General features: G+C 39.1%; 1 protein-coding gene across 1 annotated transcript; it reads left to right on the forward strand.

Moving 5' to 3' along the window:
• The first annotated feature begins 405 nt into the window (after positions 1–405).
• LOC100371513 (uncharacterized) lies at positions 406–13,005 on the forward strand. Its single transcript, XM_002733758.3, has 3 exons — positions 406–533; positions 11,726–11,872; positions 12,592–13,005. Exons 1-3 carry the CDS (start codon positions 479–481, stop codon positions 12,831–12,833), a joined length of 444 nt encoding a protein of 147 aa, XP_002733804.1. The 5' UTR covers positions 406–478; the 3' UTR covers positions 12,834–13,005.
• The last annotated feature ends 5,624 nt before the right edge of the window (positions 13,006–18,629 follow it).

The raw sequence follows: 18,629 nt of genomic DNA on the forward strand, positions 1-18,629 counted from the left end.
GGCTTAGCACTGATCGATGATTCGTTCACTAGTGGATGTCAGCTTGTGAGCATTGGGGGGGGGGCTTAGCACTGATCGATGATTCGTTCACTAGTGGATGTCAGCTTGTGAGCATTGGGGGGGGGGGGCTTAGCACTGATCGATGGTTCGTTCACTGGTGGATTTCTTGTTTGTGAGCATTGGGGGGGGGGGGCTTAGCACTGGTCGATGGTTCGTTCACTAGTGGATTTCTTGTTTGTTTGCTTACGGTTTTATCATGCTTGACACAGAATAAATCTAGCTTCGTGAAAACATTAACATACGCCGTTGTTAGGGGCGTATCCTAGTCCTTGCTTTTCCAATACTGAACTAATCACTGTCGCTTGGAGGCGTGCTCAAAATAACACCTAAGTGAGTATAAAAACCGGGGGTAACTATACAATGCACAGTTATCTCGCGCTGTGACCTGAAGATTACATTCCCCTAACCAGTGTGCAAGATGTCGACGTCACGTGTATTGAGACTTCTAATGGTTGCAGTTTTTGTAACATCCGGTGAGTAAAGTGTATGATCCTGTATTGTTTGTTTCAACGTCATGTTCACATCACAAAGCCACATTACGAAATGTAGCTTGTCGCACAAAAACTGTTACATGTACATGGATTTCCCTTGGTCTCTATATACCAATTTCCTCTCGTAGATCAATCACGAAAGGAAGCCACATTACGCAAATTGCTAATTGAATGGAGAAATTGATATAAACGTGTTTGAGAATATCAATCACTATGCTCGTGAGTTTCTCCGAGAATCTGAAATACAACCTACAATACGAGCTCCCACTGCTTCGTGTGACAAGGTTTCCAAGTAAACATAAATGTTTCACGTAAATCAACATCAAGTCGCGTTACTTGTTCGTTATTTACATTGAATTGAATAGATTGACCTTAAATGGAACTTGTCATACACACTAGCTATTATTAGCTAGTATTTACCCCGTTGCCATGTGAACAGGTGCCATTGTGCGCAATAATCTCCCAAGAGCAATATCAGTAAAACGGTAAAAAGTGACACGTGATTTCAAGCGCTGCATATTTTGTAGCTGCCCCAGTAACCAACGCAAAATACTGATGTAACCTTCACTTTATTTATGACGAACAATATTGAGAAGATTGTAACACCGTCAAAACTGTGAAATACAAGAGTATACGTTCAGAAAATAATAACATGAACTTGCGTATTCGTATTGTAATAAGTACCAGTGCTACTATGCAAATAGATAGGCAATGATATACAGCATAGTGCGCCACCTAGTGGTGAGACTAGACGAATCTATCGTACATGTACACACAGAATATGGTAAAGTTATACATGAATCTGAGCTCATACGAATAGATCACAAACTGTACATGGAATGTGACTTGCATAATCGTATAGAAAACGACTGAGAATCTTAGATGAGTGTCAACTCAACTACACAACTGACGGCGACTCGGCATGTAAACTACGCCAACGTAAATCAACTAAATCGATAAGGCTACCAAATTAAGCCTAAACATAACAAAAGTCTTCTTAAGTAATTCTCTAGTAACTCCTCAAACGTTACCTACCTCGTTGGCAGCATAAACGATACTTGGGCAGCGAAAAAGACAAAAACTAGATGCAGTGAAACGAGCGTTTCACTTCCAGTGAAAGCGAAAAATGGCGTCTGCCCCAATCCTCGTACAGAGCACGCACAACACCAAAAACTGCAGTGAGATAAATAAACGAGTGGGAGTACTAAAAGAATCAGGAACAAGTCTAAACAACAAAACTACAGTACCTATTAGTATAACCTGTAGTAAAATTCGGAAGAAGACGTCTTTCACGTGTACATAGCACGCCAACAAGTGAACGAGGCTAAACAAAGCGCGGGAACGCAGCAAAGTTTCGGTTGCTCGGGCAACGGCAGCCACACTCCCACCCAAATCATCCAAGATGATTTCTAAAAAGAGGAGGTATTCGGAATAAACAAATATCGCCTTATTAATGTAAAACATGTAAACGATCATGGTCAACTACTGTGTCTACTCAGTAGAAGAAGTAACATCATTTCAATCCTTCATGACAGGAAATGAGAAGAATCAGCTTATGAATTGGACGGTCTAAAAATGTTCTATTGTAAACTGGCTTACCTGTTTTATCTAAGTTCGGAGTGGCCATTAGTAGCTTTACCTTTCTCACAAGACCATCACTAGAGGGATAGGTCTCTACCACTTTAGCTAATCTCCAATCAGAGCGAAAGATGTTCTCGTCCTTTTAGCATAACTATATCACCAACTCTGGTATTTTCTTTGGTACCTTGCCAGGTTTTCCTTGACTGAAGATTGTACAAATATTCTTTTTCCCACCTTGTCCAGAACAGATTAGCAAGATATTGGACTCTGCGCCACCTCTTTCTCGCATATATATCTTCCCTCACAAAATCTCCAGGAGGTGGAGGGGTGACAATTCCAGACTTCATTGTGAGAATATTGTTTGGCGATAGAGGAAGGAGTCCATTAGGGTCTTCCAAATCATCCACCGTCAGTGGTCTGCTGTTGATTATGGCCATTGTCTCATACAGGAATGTACGCAAAGCTGATGTGTTCAGCTGGGTTCCATTCTGGATCAGGATTCCATCTAAGACACTTCTGATAGTCCGGATCTGCCTCTCCCATACTCCGCCCATGTGGCTTGATGAAGGAGTGTTAAATAAGAACTCACAATTTTGGGGGAGAAGTTTTCTTGCGATACTATCAATGTTTAACTTGTTAAGATTCTCCTTCAATTCATGACTCGCACCAACAAAGTTGGTTCCTTGGTCACAGCGAATCATGAGGACCTTTCCTCGAATGGCAATAAGGCATCTCAATGCATTGATGAACGAATCCGTAGACATATCATCTAAGACCTCAATATGAACAGCTCTTGATGCGAGACACGTGAAGATTAACCCATACCTCTTCAGCTCCTTTCGTCCTTCTTTGATCATAAACGGTCCAAAACAGTCCAGTCCACAGTGGGTAAATGGTGGAGAGGGTTCTGTCCTGTCTTCTGGGAGGTTTGCCATTTTTTGTGTCACTCTTCTTCCTCTCAGTTTTTTGCACGTAACACAGTTTTGGATCAGGGACGACACTGTTGAACGACACCCAACAATCCAGTATCCATGATTCCGAATCTCGTTGATAGTCATGCCTCAACCTTGATGACCTATGCGGTCATGATAATGACTTGCAACCAATGTTGAGAAATGGTTTCTCTTTGGCAACAAAATTGGATGCTTCACTCCATATAAGAAGGCTGACCTTTTCAATCTGCCTCCCACCCGTAGCAAACCATTCTCATCGAGAAAGGGGTCCAGGTTCTTTAGAGGATCTACTCTACGACTAGAAGTGTATCTCTTCTGGAGATTCTGTATACTGTCTTTGAATGCTTCTTGCTGTATAACTCTGATAAGGTTTGTCTCTGCTAAGTTTCTAACCTGTATTTTGGAGAATAGCTTTCCCCGTTTCTTAAGTGAACATTCAACAATGACTGCCACTGCTGTCACTGCCTTTGAATAGCTAGAAAATCTGCTCATCCTCTCTGTGAAGCTAGTGAACTTCATTCTCTGTACAATATGTACAACTGTTGGTTTGACCTCTACATCATCTGGTGGGATTTCCAAGTCAATGTCTGCAGTCTGAGGTGAAGCCTCCGTTTCCCACAAAAACTTAGGGCCTGTAAGCCAGTTGGATTTGGCGATTTCATCAGCTGTTAGACCACGTGTGGCATGATCTGCAGGGTTATCAGTGGTTGGAACATATTTCCACTGTGCTGGCTGGGAAACTTCTCTAATTCGTTGAACCCTGTTCGCGACAAACATCTTGAGTCTCTTTGTATCATTCTTTATATATCCCAAGACTACCTTGGAATCCGTCCAAAAATGATGTGACATGTCTTTATAGCCCATTTCTGTCTCGAGAACCTTAGAAACCTTTGCTGAAATTGTTGCAGCTTGTAATTCCAGTCTAGGTATAGTTACAGGCTTCAATGGGGCAACTCTGGCCTTCGCCATGACTAAGGCACAGTGTACCTTTTCATCTGTGGTCTTCAGACGCACATATGAACATTGTCCATAACCAGAAAACGATGCGTCAGAAAAGTGGTGAAGTTGTACTGAGACTGCTTGACCCAAACCATCTGGAATGAAGCATCGCGGAATTTTGATCTCACTCAGTTTCAACAGCTCGGCTTTCCAGCGTTCCCAATCTGGACGAAGATCATCTGGCAATGGGTCATCCCAATCTGATCTGTCCTGGCACATTCTTTGAAGTATCATCTTCCCAACTAAGACTAAAGGCGAAATAAGACCTAAGGGGTCGTAAATTGAGGCAACTGTTGCTAGAATCCCACGACGAGTCAAGGGGTGATCCTTTAATGTCAACTTAAAACAAAAGGTATCTGATTCGATGCACCACTGTATACCTAAAACCTTCTCTGGCGAAAAACTCTTCTGACTGGGTTCAAGGTCAGTCTGTGTTATAGTCGCTCTTTCGGACTCTGGAAGACTTAACATTACCTCAGAATTATTACAACTAATTTTGTGTAGCCGCAAGTTACCTTTTTCACAGATCTCAACAGCATTGTGAATGAGATCCTTCATAGCTTCTACACTTTGTTCCGACTTCAACCCATCATCAACATAGAAGTTGTTTTTCAAGAATTCTGAAGCGTTCTCTCCAATGTGCTTGTAGTCCTTGGCAAGTTGTTTTAAGCCGAAGTTCGCACATGCTGGCGATGAAACAGCTCCAAACAAATGGACTTTCATCCTAAAGTCAACTGGGGGTTGTGTGAAGTCTTCGTCTTCCCACCACAAAAACCTGAGAAAGTCTTGGTGTTCGGGCTTCACACGAAACTGATGGAACATTTTCTCCACATCACATGTCAAGGCAATTGGGTGTTCACGAAACCTGCAGAGTACTCCAATTAAGGGGTTGATCAAGTCTGGACCTGACAAAAGGTGGTCATTCAAGCTTGAACCCTGGTAACGAGCGCTGCAATCAAAGACAACTCTTACTTTATTTGGTTTTCTGGGATGGTATACTCCATGATGAGGTATATACCATGGTGTTGATGTCAGTGGCTCATCATGTGGGACCATTACTGCATCACCTCTCTTTAGTATCTCTCTCATGAAAGTGGTGTAATGATTTTGATATTCTGGTTTTCTCTGGAATTGTTTCAACAAGCCTATGGCACGATGCATGGCTGCTTGACGATTATTTGGTAACTGTGGAGGTTTTCCATTCCTAAATGGTAGCGGCATCTCATAATACCCATCTTCTCTCTGCCGAATACCATTTGATACGATTTCTATAAACTTCATGTCTTCTTGAGACATAGTCTTATAATCTTCATCTCTGAAGTCTCTTTCTACGATACTCAGCAAATCAGCAATGGTGACTTCTTTGATTGGAGTCTTATATACATACATCATGTTTGATTGCTCGTCAGGCTTGATGGGGGCATGTATGGTTCTGCTAACAACCGTGTGGGTGTGACCAAATGCATCAAATTCCTCTGAAAGTTGAGTCTGAGATCCACCAACAATGCTCCAACCGAGTTTAGTTTCTACACCATATGGTTGGTTGCCACTACCTAAGACGCAATTCTGGGGTGCTAAAGCACTTGGGCAGTTGTATCCAATTAACAAACCAACTGGGCAGTCCTGCTTAGGAGTCAGCAGATCTGCAATCCTACAAAGGTGAGACCATTCACGAGCAGTTTCAGGTGTTGGGATGTGGGACCTGTCCAGTGGGATATGATCTCTGGAATATGTTGTTGGAAAAGGAATCCCTGAAGTAGAGTTAAATCCTCTCACCACAAGATTTTCATATTTATGACTTTCTACAAGGTCTCCCTTTGAAGTCATCGTTGACAAACGTAGCTTTGCTGGGCTAGAGTGTGCTTGTAGGTCCTCCCCGATCTGGTCCAATATAAATGTGACATCTGACATAGTGTCGAGCAGAGCATAGACCAGCATCTCACTGCCTGGGTTTTCCTTGCACGATACCCATACTGGCACTACCATGGAGGAAACTGATTCTTTGTTACCGCTTAACACTTTGTGGCAGGTAGCTTCTTTTTGTTCAATCTCATGGGTTTCAGATGTCTTGTTACCTGATTTAGAGTATTTATCTCTGTCATGTAAACTAGTAGGGTGTTTCTTATGGCAAACCTTGCACTCACACCTGTTGGTGCACTGTCTTGACATGTGGCCTTCTCCAAAACAACCAAAACAGAGGCCTTTCTTCATTATAAAGTCTCTTCTTTCGTCCATGGTTCTTCGGGAAAAGTTTCGACAATCTTGAACAGTGTGATTTCCCTTATCACAGAATATGCATTCATTTGATTTATCAACTGTTTGAACCGTAGTTGCTAATGACCTTTTCGAAGGTTGCGAACGAGAGTAATTATTCGACTTCCTGTAAGTATGATTACCATCTGATTCCATTGCATTAAATTGCTTTGGTTCAAAAACTACAACAGGATCATTTAATATTTCTGACTCCTCCATAACAAAGGTAGCGAAGTCTCGAAACAACGGGTAACATCCACGCTCTCTTTTTTTTCTAGCAATAAGACGATTCCACCTATGACCTAACCATTCTGGTAGTTTAGATACTAATCTCCTGTTCTCTCTCATGTCATCAAGTATATGGAGTTCTCGGATTTCAGTAGCAGCCACAACACACTGTTGTAGAAAGTCTGCATATCTTCGTAAACCTGTTTTGTCCCTGGTTTGAATCTTTTGCCACAAATCAAGCTTTGATCTGAAGGCTTCCGCAATGACGAAGGGATTGCCAAATCTCTTTTCAAGAACACATTTTGCTTCCTCAAAGGCATTTTGGCTCCGTAGAAGAAAGAATCCACTCACTGCCTCCCTTGCCTGGCCTCCTAAATAACGTTTCAGATAATGAATTTTCTCACCCTGTGGAATGCCTCTACTTCCGATCAAGGTGGTGAATGACGATATCCAATCTGGGTATTGAAGTGGGTCTCCAGTAAAGACTTGTGGTTCAGGAGTAGGTAGACGACTCATAGCAATTGTCCGGGCAAATATTTCTGCTGTCAACTCTGAAGATGGTAGGTGAGCTTGAGTGTCTGTGTTCATGTTCTTGGTGTATGGCGTTGGAGGAGCACATTTCTCAGGAGGTACCATTTCCTTATTTACAGTTGGACTTGTGAACAAGTGCTTAAGATCAGGCACTTTCTTTGACAGTTGAGATGTGCTGCGAATTGAATCAGAGTCATCTTCATCGCTATACACTTTCAGTCTTGCTTCTTCTGCCTTCAACTCGGCAGCTAGTTTCTGTTCTTCTAATTCCCGTCTCAAATTAGACATTTTCCTTTCAGTTTGTAAACTCCTTCGTTTTTCTTCCAAACTTCTTTGGTTTTCTTCAAACTCAATTTGTTCTATCATTTCTTGTTTCTTGTTAAGGAGTACTTGGGCTTCCAACTTAGTTTTCAAGGCAGCTGCCTCTGCTGCGGCTTCTCGACGTCGGTATGAACTGCTTGAAGCTTTGGAATATCTGGAGACTGAAGATGCTTTTGATCCCTCATGCTTGATATGCAACCTTGACATGAGGTCTTTGTTGTTGTTAAATACTATTTGAGCTTTATCAAGTTGATTGATGGCCTGTCTGGAGCTTTCAGAAATCTTGTCGAGAGCCTTTCCTAACACTGTACTCTCTTCGCCGGGCAGGACACAAAGATGCTCTTCAACCACATCTTGCAATACTTTTAAGCAGTTTTCAATATCCAATTTGACTGCTGTCAATTTCTCTTCGTCTATGGTTGGCTCAGTTACAAGTTTTTGTGCATTATCTATAATGGTTATTAGATCAAAATGATTTTCCCAGAATTTACCTGTTAGTACTTCACTTCTATACTGTATTGCTTTTTCTGTAAGTTTCCGTGTTCTTTCTGACCTCCGCAGTTGACTTGTCTCTTTCTCAGTTTGACTTTCAACGGGAATTCCACTCAATCCCATCTGTGCCTCTGGTGGCACTTCATTGTCATGTGGACTAATGTCTGTTGGTGTGATGGCCTCATCAGCCATATCTGAAAAGAGACTATTAAACTGTATGGTTAAATTGAATCAAAATTGACTAAACACTAATTCACAATCTATTTCAAAAGGCAGATACGCTCACTATTTGGCTGGGAGTGTGGTAAACAAACAATCGCGACTACAATGGAAAAGCACAGAGCGCAAGAGTAAGCCAAGTACAGATGTCGAGCTTGCTAATAGCACAGATCCTAAATATGACACTAAAATTACACCAAGTTCAACAAATATTTGAATTATAAATGCAGAGTATCCTCAGTATGCAGATTGAGTCTTATTCTATATCACAATTCTCATTGGCTGCGACACCTGAGAGCTATACTGAATTCAAGCAAGTAACTCAATGTCCAACACAGTTCAACACAGTTCAAGTTTGATAATTAAATCAATGACATTCACTGTCTGCTTGTGTACACAAATGTCAAATGTTATATACAACATGCATGTTTCATACAATGTTCAAATGTACTGGATCTTGCAATCTTGTGTCTATATGTAACAGTCTTCTGTTGTCAACGGTATTCTGAAGAATAGCTGTATCCTCCATCTGCTGTATACAGTGCTTTCGAGTGTCCACTGATTGTCTTGATAGTAGCGAAACCTATCCGAGTGACATCTGGACGTTCAGCTTAGTATACGATACGATGCAGTGGATAGTGCAGGCAATTCCTTTCTTTGACCTCACAGCAATGACTATAGTTTCGACCAGAAATTGTTGACTGTCGAGTTTTGACTGTAGCTGCCCCAGTAACCAACGCAAAATACTGATGTAACCTTCACTTTATTTATGACGAACAATATTGAGAAGATTGTAACACCGTCAAAACTGTGAAATACAAGAGTATACGTTCAGAAAATAATAACATGAACTTGCGTATTCGTATTGTAATAAGTACCAGTGCTACTATGCAAATAGATAGGCAATGATATACAGCATAGTGCGCCACCTAGTGGTGAGACTAGACGAATCTATCGTACATGTACACACAGAATATGGTAAAGTTATACATGAATCTGAGCTCATACGAATAGATCACAAACTGTACATGGAATGTGACTTGCATAATCGTATAGAAAACGACTGAGAATCTTAGATGAGTGTCAACTCAACTACACAACTGACGGCGACTCGGCATGTAAACTACGCCAACGTAAATCAACTAAATCGATAAGGCTACCAAATTAAGCCTAAACATAACAAAAGTCTTCTTAAGTAATTCTCTAGTAACTCCTCAAACGTTACCTACCTCGTTGGCAGCATAAACGATACTTGGGCAGCGAAAAAGACAAAAACTAGATGCAGTGAAACGAGCGTTTCACTTCCAGTGAAAGCGAAAAATGGCGTCTGCCCCAATCCTCGTACAGAGCACGCACAACACCAAAAACTGCAGTGAGATAAATAAACGAGTGGGAGTACTAAAAGAATCAGGAACAAGTCTAAACAACAAAACTACAGTACCTATTAGTATAACCTGTAGTAAAATTCGGAAGAAGACGTCTTTCACGTGTACATAGCACGCCAACAAGTGAACGAGGCTAAACAAAGCGCGGGAACGCAGCAAAGTTTCGGTTGCTCGGGCAACGGCAGCCACATATTTAAATAAGTAAAGCATGTCTTATAGAGATAGCATTGCAACGAAAAACACTACGAGAAAGTAAATATTTTTTCATTTCGCCATTTCTTCCCGAGGGATGACGGCTGAGCTTATTCACATTAAAAACTACCTATACGAACGTTTGCAACTATGTTCATTGTCTGTATAGTGCGTGCATTCTTTTAAGAGCCGAGAAGTATAACGCAGTGAAGTGTAGCGTGGCATAGCGGAATACAGTACAGTGATGTTTAGAACCGTGTGGTGGAGTGTAGGGCAGGGCAGGGCAGGGTAGTGGGGGGTAGGGAAGTGTAGAGTGATGTAGGGTAGTGTAGAGTAGTTGTTCAGGGTGGGGTAGTATGGTGGGATATGGTATGGCAGGGTATGGTAGTAGTAGGGTGCAGACAATTCCCACAATTGTGTGTGACCACAGATAAAAGTACAGTACTCCGAGTTATAACCGAACTCCATGGTTTAACCAAACATCCATCATTGTTAGGAACACAATAGACCTTAACACACGGTTCAAATGTTGACACATAGTCCGATTTCAAACGCTATAAGAAGAATAGAATAGAGCCTTGAAAATTACAACAAAGTAAAACATTCTGTTGAAAAAAGGATACTAACAATAAAAACTTGAAAAAGACGCTCGAATGTCTAAGCAAAAAAAAGGTTAAATTTTATTTTCTGAAGTTGCAGCTGGTTTTTGCATTTCATTTTTAATTGAATGTTCTTGTATATTAAAACAGTTATAAATTTGTTATCTTTATCTACTTTGGCACTGACGTAATGTTAAACATGAGAACACTTATTACCGGAACAAACATATTGACCATGGTTAATGTATTCCCAATTCATTAATTTGAGTCAAATAAAATATACTATTAATTATCGACCAAATTCTAACTATTGCCATGCACTCTCTCTTTAAGAGATGGTGCTAAAATAAATGCCACCCAAGAACGAATTTTGCTTTTTTTATGTCCCAGCTCAAAACAACCATTGATAATGAACAACATCTAAATTATGAAAAGGCAAGTAACAGCATCATTAATTGATACGGTTGAACCCGTATAATACTTTTTTCTGCAGTGTATACAATATTATTATTTAAGTAATGTATTAAACTGATATGACGGTAATAAAGTTATAAATTTGTTTCGCCCTCACATTTATAATATTTTATCCTTATAAAATATTCTTAACTTCTTTTATCTGATATATATCTATATTTAACCTCACAAATTTTCTATCTGATATTGGTACAGTATTGTACCTTCCCATTTCAATCTTTAAGCGATGGGCACTTATCCTCTGTTTGGTCATTGCAAAGCGATAGTGCAGTTTTTATTTAATTATTTGCAACTTTTTCTCTAGCGAAAAATCTGTTATTAATTTGTTGTAAGTTCTCAGATTATTTTTATGATTTGTGCCTTTTTTGCCATTGTGCATGAATTATGTTCATCTTTTCTGGCATACCAGTGTCACAGATGTCTTTCATTAAGCCTTCACTGTATTTTGATTCATTTTTTTCCAAATATTCAGTTTAAATAATCTAATAATTGAATAACACCCGCTACCCAATTTGGCGTACCTAAGTTGTGCCAAGTTTATATACTATGTATATAGATAAAAATAGTTGTTGCCAAGACAAATTCAATCATTATCGCCACAACTGTTCCACCACACGTGTTATGCCTTTAGCGAAAATGGTATAATAAAAAGCAATTCCATCTGAATTTGAACAGGATTTTCTATGTATATATGTACGTAATGAATGGGAGACACATTGGGATTTTCTTAAGGTCATTTCATTATATCGTGTTTTATACTGGTGTCTCGGCCGTATTTTTTGGGGTGTATCTTCGTCGATTAAATATGTAATTACTGATGTAGCTGGATCTGTGTTTGCTGGTTGTTTTCTTAATTGAGATTTAATAACATTGTATGTAAACATTGCACGGAGCCCATCTAACTGTCATCTAAATCGGTCTCTATTATACACATTTTATTATAACAGTTGCAGCTCTGGATTGCTATTACTGTAAAGAAGATGGCACACCAGCCAATGATTTTGACGACTGTCTGAATGTATATACGTGCAATGATACTGACCTGCCAGACGGCGGTTCGTACGAGGCTTGTACTACCTACTCCTATTACACAGGTGAGGCATGGCGCTAAACGAGGCATTTTTTATATTATGCATGACCAGTAAGACGCGAGTTGCAATACATTCTATGTCGCTACTATATTTTGTATATGGATAAACAATTCAAGAATATGATATGATAATGAGTGCGATATCATGAACGAACTATACATGTAGCCACTGCCACCATTTATGCTGGTATGTTGTGCTACTTTTTATACTATTCCTGTAGATAGCGCCCTCTAGTGAAAGAGCACTTCTGTGACGTCAAAATGACGTATTGGGTGAAGACATTTCGTGAAATCGACAACTTCTTTTATTCGTTTGTCGTCTAGAACACAGTAAAACCTCTCAAAAATGTAATCTTTATTGATGGACGGCTATGTACAAAACTATAAAGACGATTTGAACGACCTTTGTGTCACTCATCACGTCATGGAAGCGTTTCATCACTAGAGGGCGTAAGATTGCTTCAAATTGTTAAGCTGAATCGCTGAGGTCACATGCAACTACATACATATAAAGCTAAGTAGTCATGCTCAGTGCGACCTACCTAGTTAAGATTTATCTTGGATATGACTGCCACCGATACAACGCATATGATTGCAACTAAAATAAATTGGCGTAATAATTTTAATAATAAACATGACAAATACAAAAGGAAAAGTTTTTTGAGTTTCGGTAATTATTGTGATATGAACTCCAAACTTAAAACTATAATTATTCTTTTACAGATCAGCTGTATGTATTAAAGGGTTGTTACCGCAGTGCCGTCGACACCGACGAATATAGTTATGAATTCTGCCTCTCTGAGCAGATGGATGTATACTGTCATTCCGACGAAGATACCTGGAACTGTCTTGACTGCTGCACAACGGATCTCTGCAATGATGCGATGAGTGCTGTTACCATGGCAACATGCAATTTATCTGGCATTGTTTTCGGATTGGTTGCATATTTTCTACTATTTGTTTAAGTATGTTTTATACGTGATATCACATCTTGATTTGAATTTAATATAAATGATGGCGAAATAGTTTTCCCTACTACTTTTCTACGCCGCAGTTTATTTGCTAATCAGTTGTGTAACACATGTCTGAAATGAACTTCATTATCTTTTGTATTAAATTGGATACTTTGCATTGTAATGGATTTTTTGATGCTGAATCCTCATTCAGTCGACGTGTGTATCGCCTTACACAAAATTAACGGGAAGCTCGGAAACTTGAACATTTTCGGATACCACAAACTCACGTTTTTCCCCACTGGTTAAATAGGTACTCTTCCGATAAAACTACATTAAACAAAATCGTACGTTACCCGTTTCACATGAGTTTTTTTCTCAATAAACGAATAATAGAATATAGAGGAGCTGTGGCGATACCAAAGATAGCTTTGCTGTTTCCAGCATAATACCGCCGCTTTCCCATTCAGCCAATGAGCGCACCGCTTACAATTTCAGAAGACAACTTCTATGGGTCGATGCATAATGCAAGTAGTATAAATACCCATGATGTATCTGTGGAAATATACCCACTAATGAATGTGTACAGAATAGTGTTATAGTTGGTCCAGTGGTTTTGGGTTGTTTGTAAAAATTAATTATATGCGTATAGCTAGCTGACTTGGACATAAATGAAATGCTTGACCTTTAACCTTTTCTAAGAGTTAACATCAAGTGAGAAGGATATTCTAAGAAATATAACCTAATTACGTTGTTGCATAATGAATGAGATCTAAAATTAGATACTGTAGTATGAATACTCTTCATGTGATTTTAAGTATTGTGTGTCGTTAATATTTATTCTAGGTTTACACAGATTCCCATTAACACAGTGGCTAACTCGAAAATCCGTTGTAAAGAATACTAGTATTCTAAGAAATATAAGCGAATGACCTTATTACACAATTAATGAGATTGCTTCAATACATTTGTAATATAGTGAAACAAAAAAGCTCGAATGAAAAAAATAATGTTATCAGATATCCCATGTGAGACGAGACTGGTCATTTAGGAAAAGATTCGTCTCATTGTTTCAAATGATGGCATTTTAATGCGATTTTAATAGCTAAAATGGTCGTTAATAAGAACTTCTCATTACTGCTGAAGGTCAGTTGTTCAACCTGCTATGCATCTTAGTCTGCGCAAGACGAGCATTTTACCACGCCAATATAACTTGTACGACTCAATTCCAATTTATCAACAACAATTCCAGTGAATAACCACCATTACACAAATATAAAATAAAATGTTACACCACCATCGGGACTTCAAAACCGTGCATAAAGATTGTGTCGTGTTATAATCTTAACATACGCGGCTTTGTTGTCCTGTCATGGGAGTTTAGATATCCATTGGGTAATTACATTATTAATTCAACAGAATTCAGACATACGTCTTGTTTATACAGGAGTTGTAATGTATACAATTTAGTTAATTGCGACCCACTCGTTGTTAGTCAAAAAATCGGTTAGTCATGGGTCATGGATCTAAATACTGCTCGCCGTGAATGTTAACAACATTTCGCTAATCAGACCTCTAATCAGCTACCTTATGTGATCCATCAACTTCCAACATTGCTGTCACAGTGCCATCGGTGTTACAGTAATAGAAAAGGAGGCCAATTTAGATGACAATTGGATGGGACCCGTACACATACCAGACCTTCATCTCAGATAAAATGTGTTTATAGTAATTTCATGAGCAAATATTCAGAATTTCAGTTATGTAAAAGAAGTAACCACAGTTACCATTGTGGATGAAAGTGGTCAGGATATATCTTTATATTTTCTATAACGTTTCACACTCCCCGAAATAAAGTGTTTTAATGAATGTAATGGCACAGGTGGTGTGCTGAACATGTGATGAATGAAAAGCATTCTGAACGTGAACACATATACCATTACATTCGTTTTACTGATAGTGTACACGTTATTTATGACATGTGTGCTTCTTCTAGTGTTGTTAGGGACGCTATGCAATCCCCGTTGTCATTCCAATATAAAATAATATTAGGGTAAATTAGTTTGTTTATAGAGGAAGTGAACTTTAAGTTACGCTGCGACTAGTATTGTATTTGTCTAATAATGCGATATTATTTTCAATACGTTTTTAAGTTTTTAAAGTTTAGTCGACAAGTTGGATTAATACTGCGGGATACAATCGAACTGTGTCAAAGACCACTTGTTGACAATCAACAGAAAGATGAACCAAAAAAGAAAGTCATTTGACTAATTTGAAAATCTTGACGCCCGATTCTCTGTTGATACACCACACATTGACGCAAATGTAACAAAAAAAAATGTTCATAAAAGTTTTGAATATTCCAATTTTGTGATGGTGTAAGTCAGATTGGTGGAATGTCACTTGCGGTAAATATGTTCCCTATGCAGTCATCACACGGAGATCTGCTGGAGTGACACCATCATGATAAAAGCAGCCAAGAGAAGAGAAGCGATGCAACCTGCGCGTGTTAGATACAACTTTTCCATCAATATCTAGGAGTTGCTGCTGTCTAGATTCAACAGCTCTCTGAATCGCAACTATTGGCCTAAAGTGATTAAATATTGTCAAATCTGAATTTGTCACCATGGGTTTGTTATTCAAATTTGTGGCTATTTCCCTTGTTTCCGTGAACAGAATGTTTTTGTGTTGGGCATAGACAGGGCAAGACATCACAAAATGTTGTTCATTTTCAATTTCAATTTCAATTTGCGTTACAGAGAAAGCATACTATTTCACTTGCTGGCAACTGAGTATGACGTCACTTTTTAATACTCAGTGAATAGTTATTTACATGAAACTTAATGCAGTTTAATATTTTTAATGTTTTTTAAAAAAAATTAGTTCTTAGTTATTTGCATAATTAATGATGGATTTCATTTTTTATGTACTATTTGCTCGTCAGTTTCATGTTGTCTTATGTAGGATTATGTTACTGAAGTTGGATATTCTGCTCATATATTTAATTGCCTTTTTGGAATGAAGCAATGAATTGAATAATTAGACAATTCACTGTAAATAGCCATTTTAGTTATTTTTTTAAATATTCAGAAGAAAGCGGCAGAATGTGAGGTGCACATCCTCGATGGAGGAACCGATTAAGCATACGCCACGGCCTTCGGAATTTTAAATCAGCAGGTGAAACGAAAATCACAAAATGGACCAGACAGAAGCTCGTGCTGTGGTCACGTATCTCTAAAAAAAAAGGATGACTCCCAAAGAATTCTACGAAGACATGGTCACGACACTTGGAAGTACATGAAGTACGGAGCAATTCCGTCATAAAGGGTGACATTCAAATGTTGATACTGCACCCAAACGTCTTTGTAATCAAATAGCCCCCGCAAATAACAAAGAATAACATGATAGGCTCAATTTTCTTGGGTATTTAAAACCCTTTCTAAGTGGATGGGGGTATGTTTTTAGTGTTAATGAATATCTTTTTTTTTTCACTTAAAGCGCGGTGGTCGTCGCGCAGCGCATGTTCGAATTTCATGTAAATAAACAATGTATTTTATACGCGTTGTATACGTCGCTATGAGTCCCATATCGAACAGGACGCGGCACGACGCCTGTGAAATGGCTGCTATTTTCACGTCTAAAATTATCAATTAATACATAAATATTATTAATTTTTATGTTTCTAAGCATGAATTATTTTTTTAAGTGAAAAAATGTGTTTTAAACTCAGTCTACGGCAACTTTATTTTTGTGTATTTTAAAACGAGGCTCCTCATTAGCTTCTCATTTGCATACAGAAATTCCCCTTGTGACGTCAGAAGGGGAAGTCGCATGGCAGCTTGCATTGCCGATACGTGTAAATAAAGCAAATTTCTTGTGCAGTTTTCTCGTCTTTGACTATATTGTCACTTATGTACTTGTTCGTCGAGGAAGAATGGACCATAATGAACACATAGTATCAATTTTTGTTGCATGGGGTTGAGTTAGATGCGAAATATGTCCGTTCTGGTGTAGCTGGTCACCGTGATCGTCATCGACACCGGCGCACGTTTGTACATTGTTGCTGGGCAAAATAGAATTTGACGTCGGAATTACCTCGTTATTTAGCAGGTTACTAGGCACGTCACTACACTGTTTTATTTCATCGATCGTCTGAGTAAAACTTTCAAAATTAAAACAAAAGAGAACATATTTTGACATTCTAAACATTAGACTATAGTGATCACTATAAAATAATTTAAAAAACGACAAATCACAGTTACTAAATAAATGACAGCCGCGTGGAAATAAATTGACATTTTGTTGAAATAGGTGAACACGTCGGGTCACGGCGAGGGCAAGTGCGTTAAAAGCGGCGTTTAATTGGTTAACAAAAATAATCGAGATCGACACACATACAGATAAATTCAGAGTGGATTCGAGTTAGCTTGATCCATGGCGTGATTGTCATAATTATAACATCGTATTAAAACTTTATTTGGTGGAAACACAATGACCAAGCCCGGATTCTTATTTCATAAATTATTACGCAGATCAAGCTGCAAGCATGGAAGTAAAAAAAGAACAGAGGTGTGAATTCGACATTCAACACCAATCACCAAACAATTCAGAAACTTTTAGCCTTCGAAAATGAAAACAATTAGCAGTGTGTAAGGGCTGTGTAATTTCCTGTTTGTCCGACGCTTCGTTTTCGTGTCACTGTCAAAATTATTGCTACCTTACTTAACAGGGACTAAATGGTCTCTATAAAACGATAATCAGGATCGCAAAAAAGACAATTGATTTGAAACACTTGCCGGACGTCTCTCTCTCTTCTGAAATCCGCCTCGGTGATCATGGGCTGATCCGGAATCTATTTCTTTCTAAAGTGTTGCGCCAGGTTTACGTTGTCGGCGTTTCTCTTTAAACCTAGTCGTTTTTTATGGACGAGGACAGTTGAATGAATCTAAGGTTAAGTGATGTCGCATCTTCGGATCGATTAGAAACGTGTGAATACATACACTATGGCTATACGTTTCACTGCAACTGCCCACAACACAACCTCTAAAACCTCTCTCTCAAAAAAAATAAAATAGACAAAAGAAAAAAACGCCCACCGAAAAATGTATATCGTTTAAAAGTATACTGAACGACCAGTGTTATTACGGCTCAGGAGTATGACTTCCTCTCACATTTTGTCATTTGGTGGCGCACTTTCGGCGAGAGTCGGAAATCCGGAAACAGTCGAACGTTTCATGATAGGTGGGCGTGGCTACAACACGAGAAATATCCCAAATTTACTTCGATACGAGTAATCATTTTCAGCAAAAAAAATCAATAACTACCCTTTTCAGTGGGACACAGATCTAAAATGGGAAACGTGAGGGTGGGCATTGCACAAGCACTTTAATTGTGTCGTCAATAAGGGCCAGGGTTATAAATGTAATGGCCTTCCCACATGTGAGGGGTTAATTTGAGTGAGGGCCGGGTCTTTCAGCTCTTGCTTTCTTAGTTTAGTTTTCTGGATTTTCTGCCCTGTATTCATGCTAAAGTCACTCGGAGCTGAAGATAAAATTGCGTAAAATTGATGGAATAAGAATCCTGGCAGTTGTTTGACCGGTCGCTGGTTGTCGCACCAGACTCAAGACCCAAGTTCAAATCCTACCTTAGGCTGAACATCAAAAGGGTCGACCCCTACCCTGGATGAGTGCACCACAGACTCAATGGGAAGGCAAATTCCACTGGCCGAGATTCATTCACTAACGAATGCGACTTTGGGGGGAACCTTTGTTAATGTCCGCAGGTGTTTGTGTTCGACCGAGCCTGGTT

This window comes from Saccoglossus kowalevskii, chromosome 15 (assembly GCF_978046115.1).
Source record: "Saccoglossus kowalevskii chromosome 15, keSacKowa6.1, whole genome shotgun sequence".
In the NCBI taxonomy this organism is placed as follows: domain Eukaryota; kingdom Metazoa; phylum Hemichordata; class Enteropneusta; family Harrimaniidae; genus Saccoglossus; species Saccoglossus kowalevskii.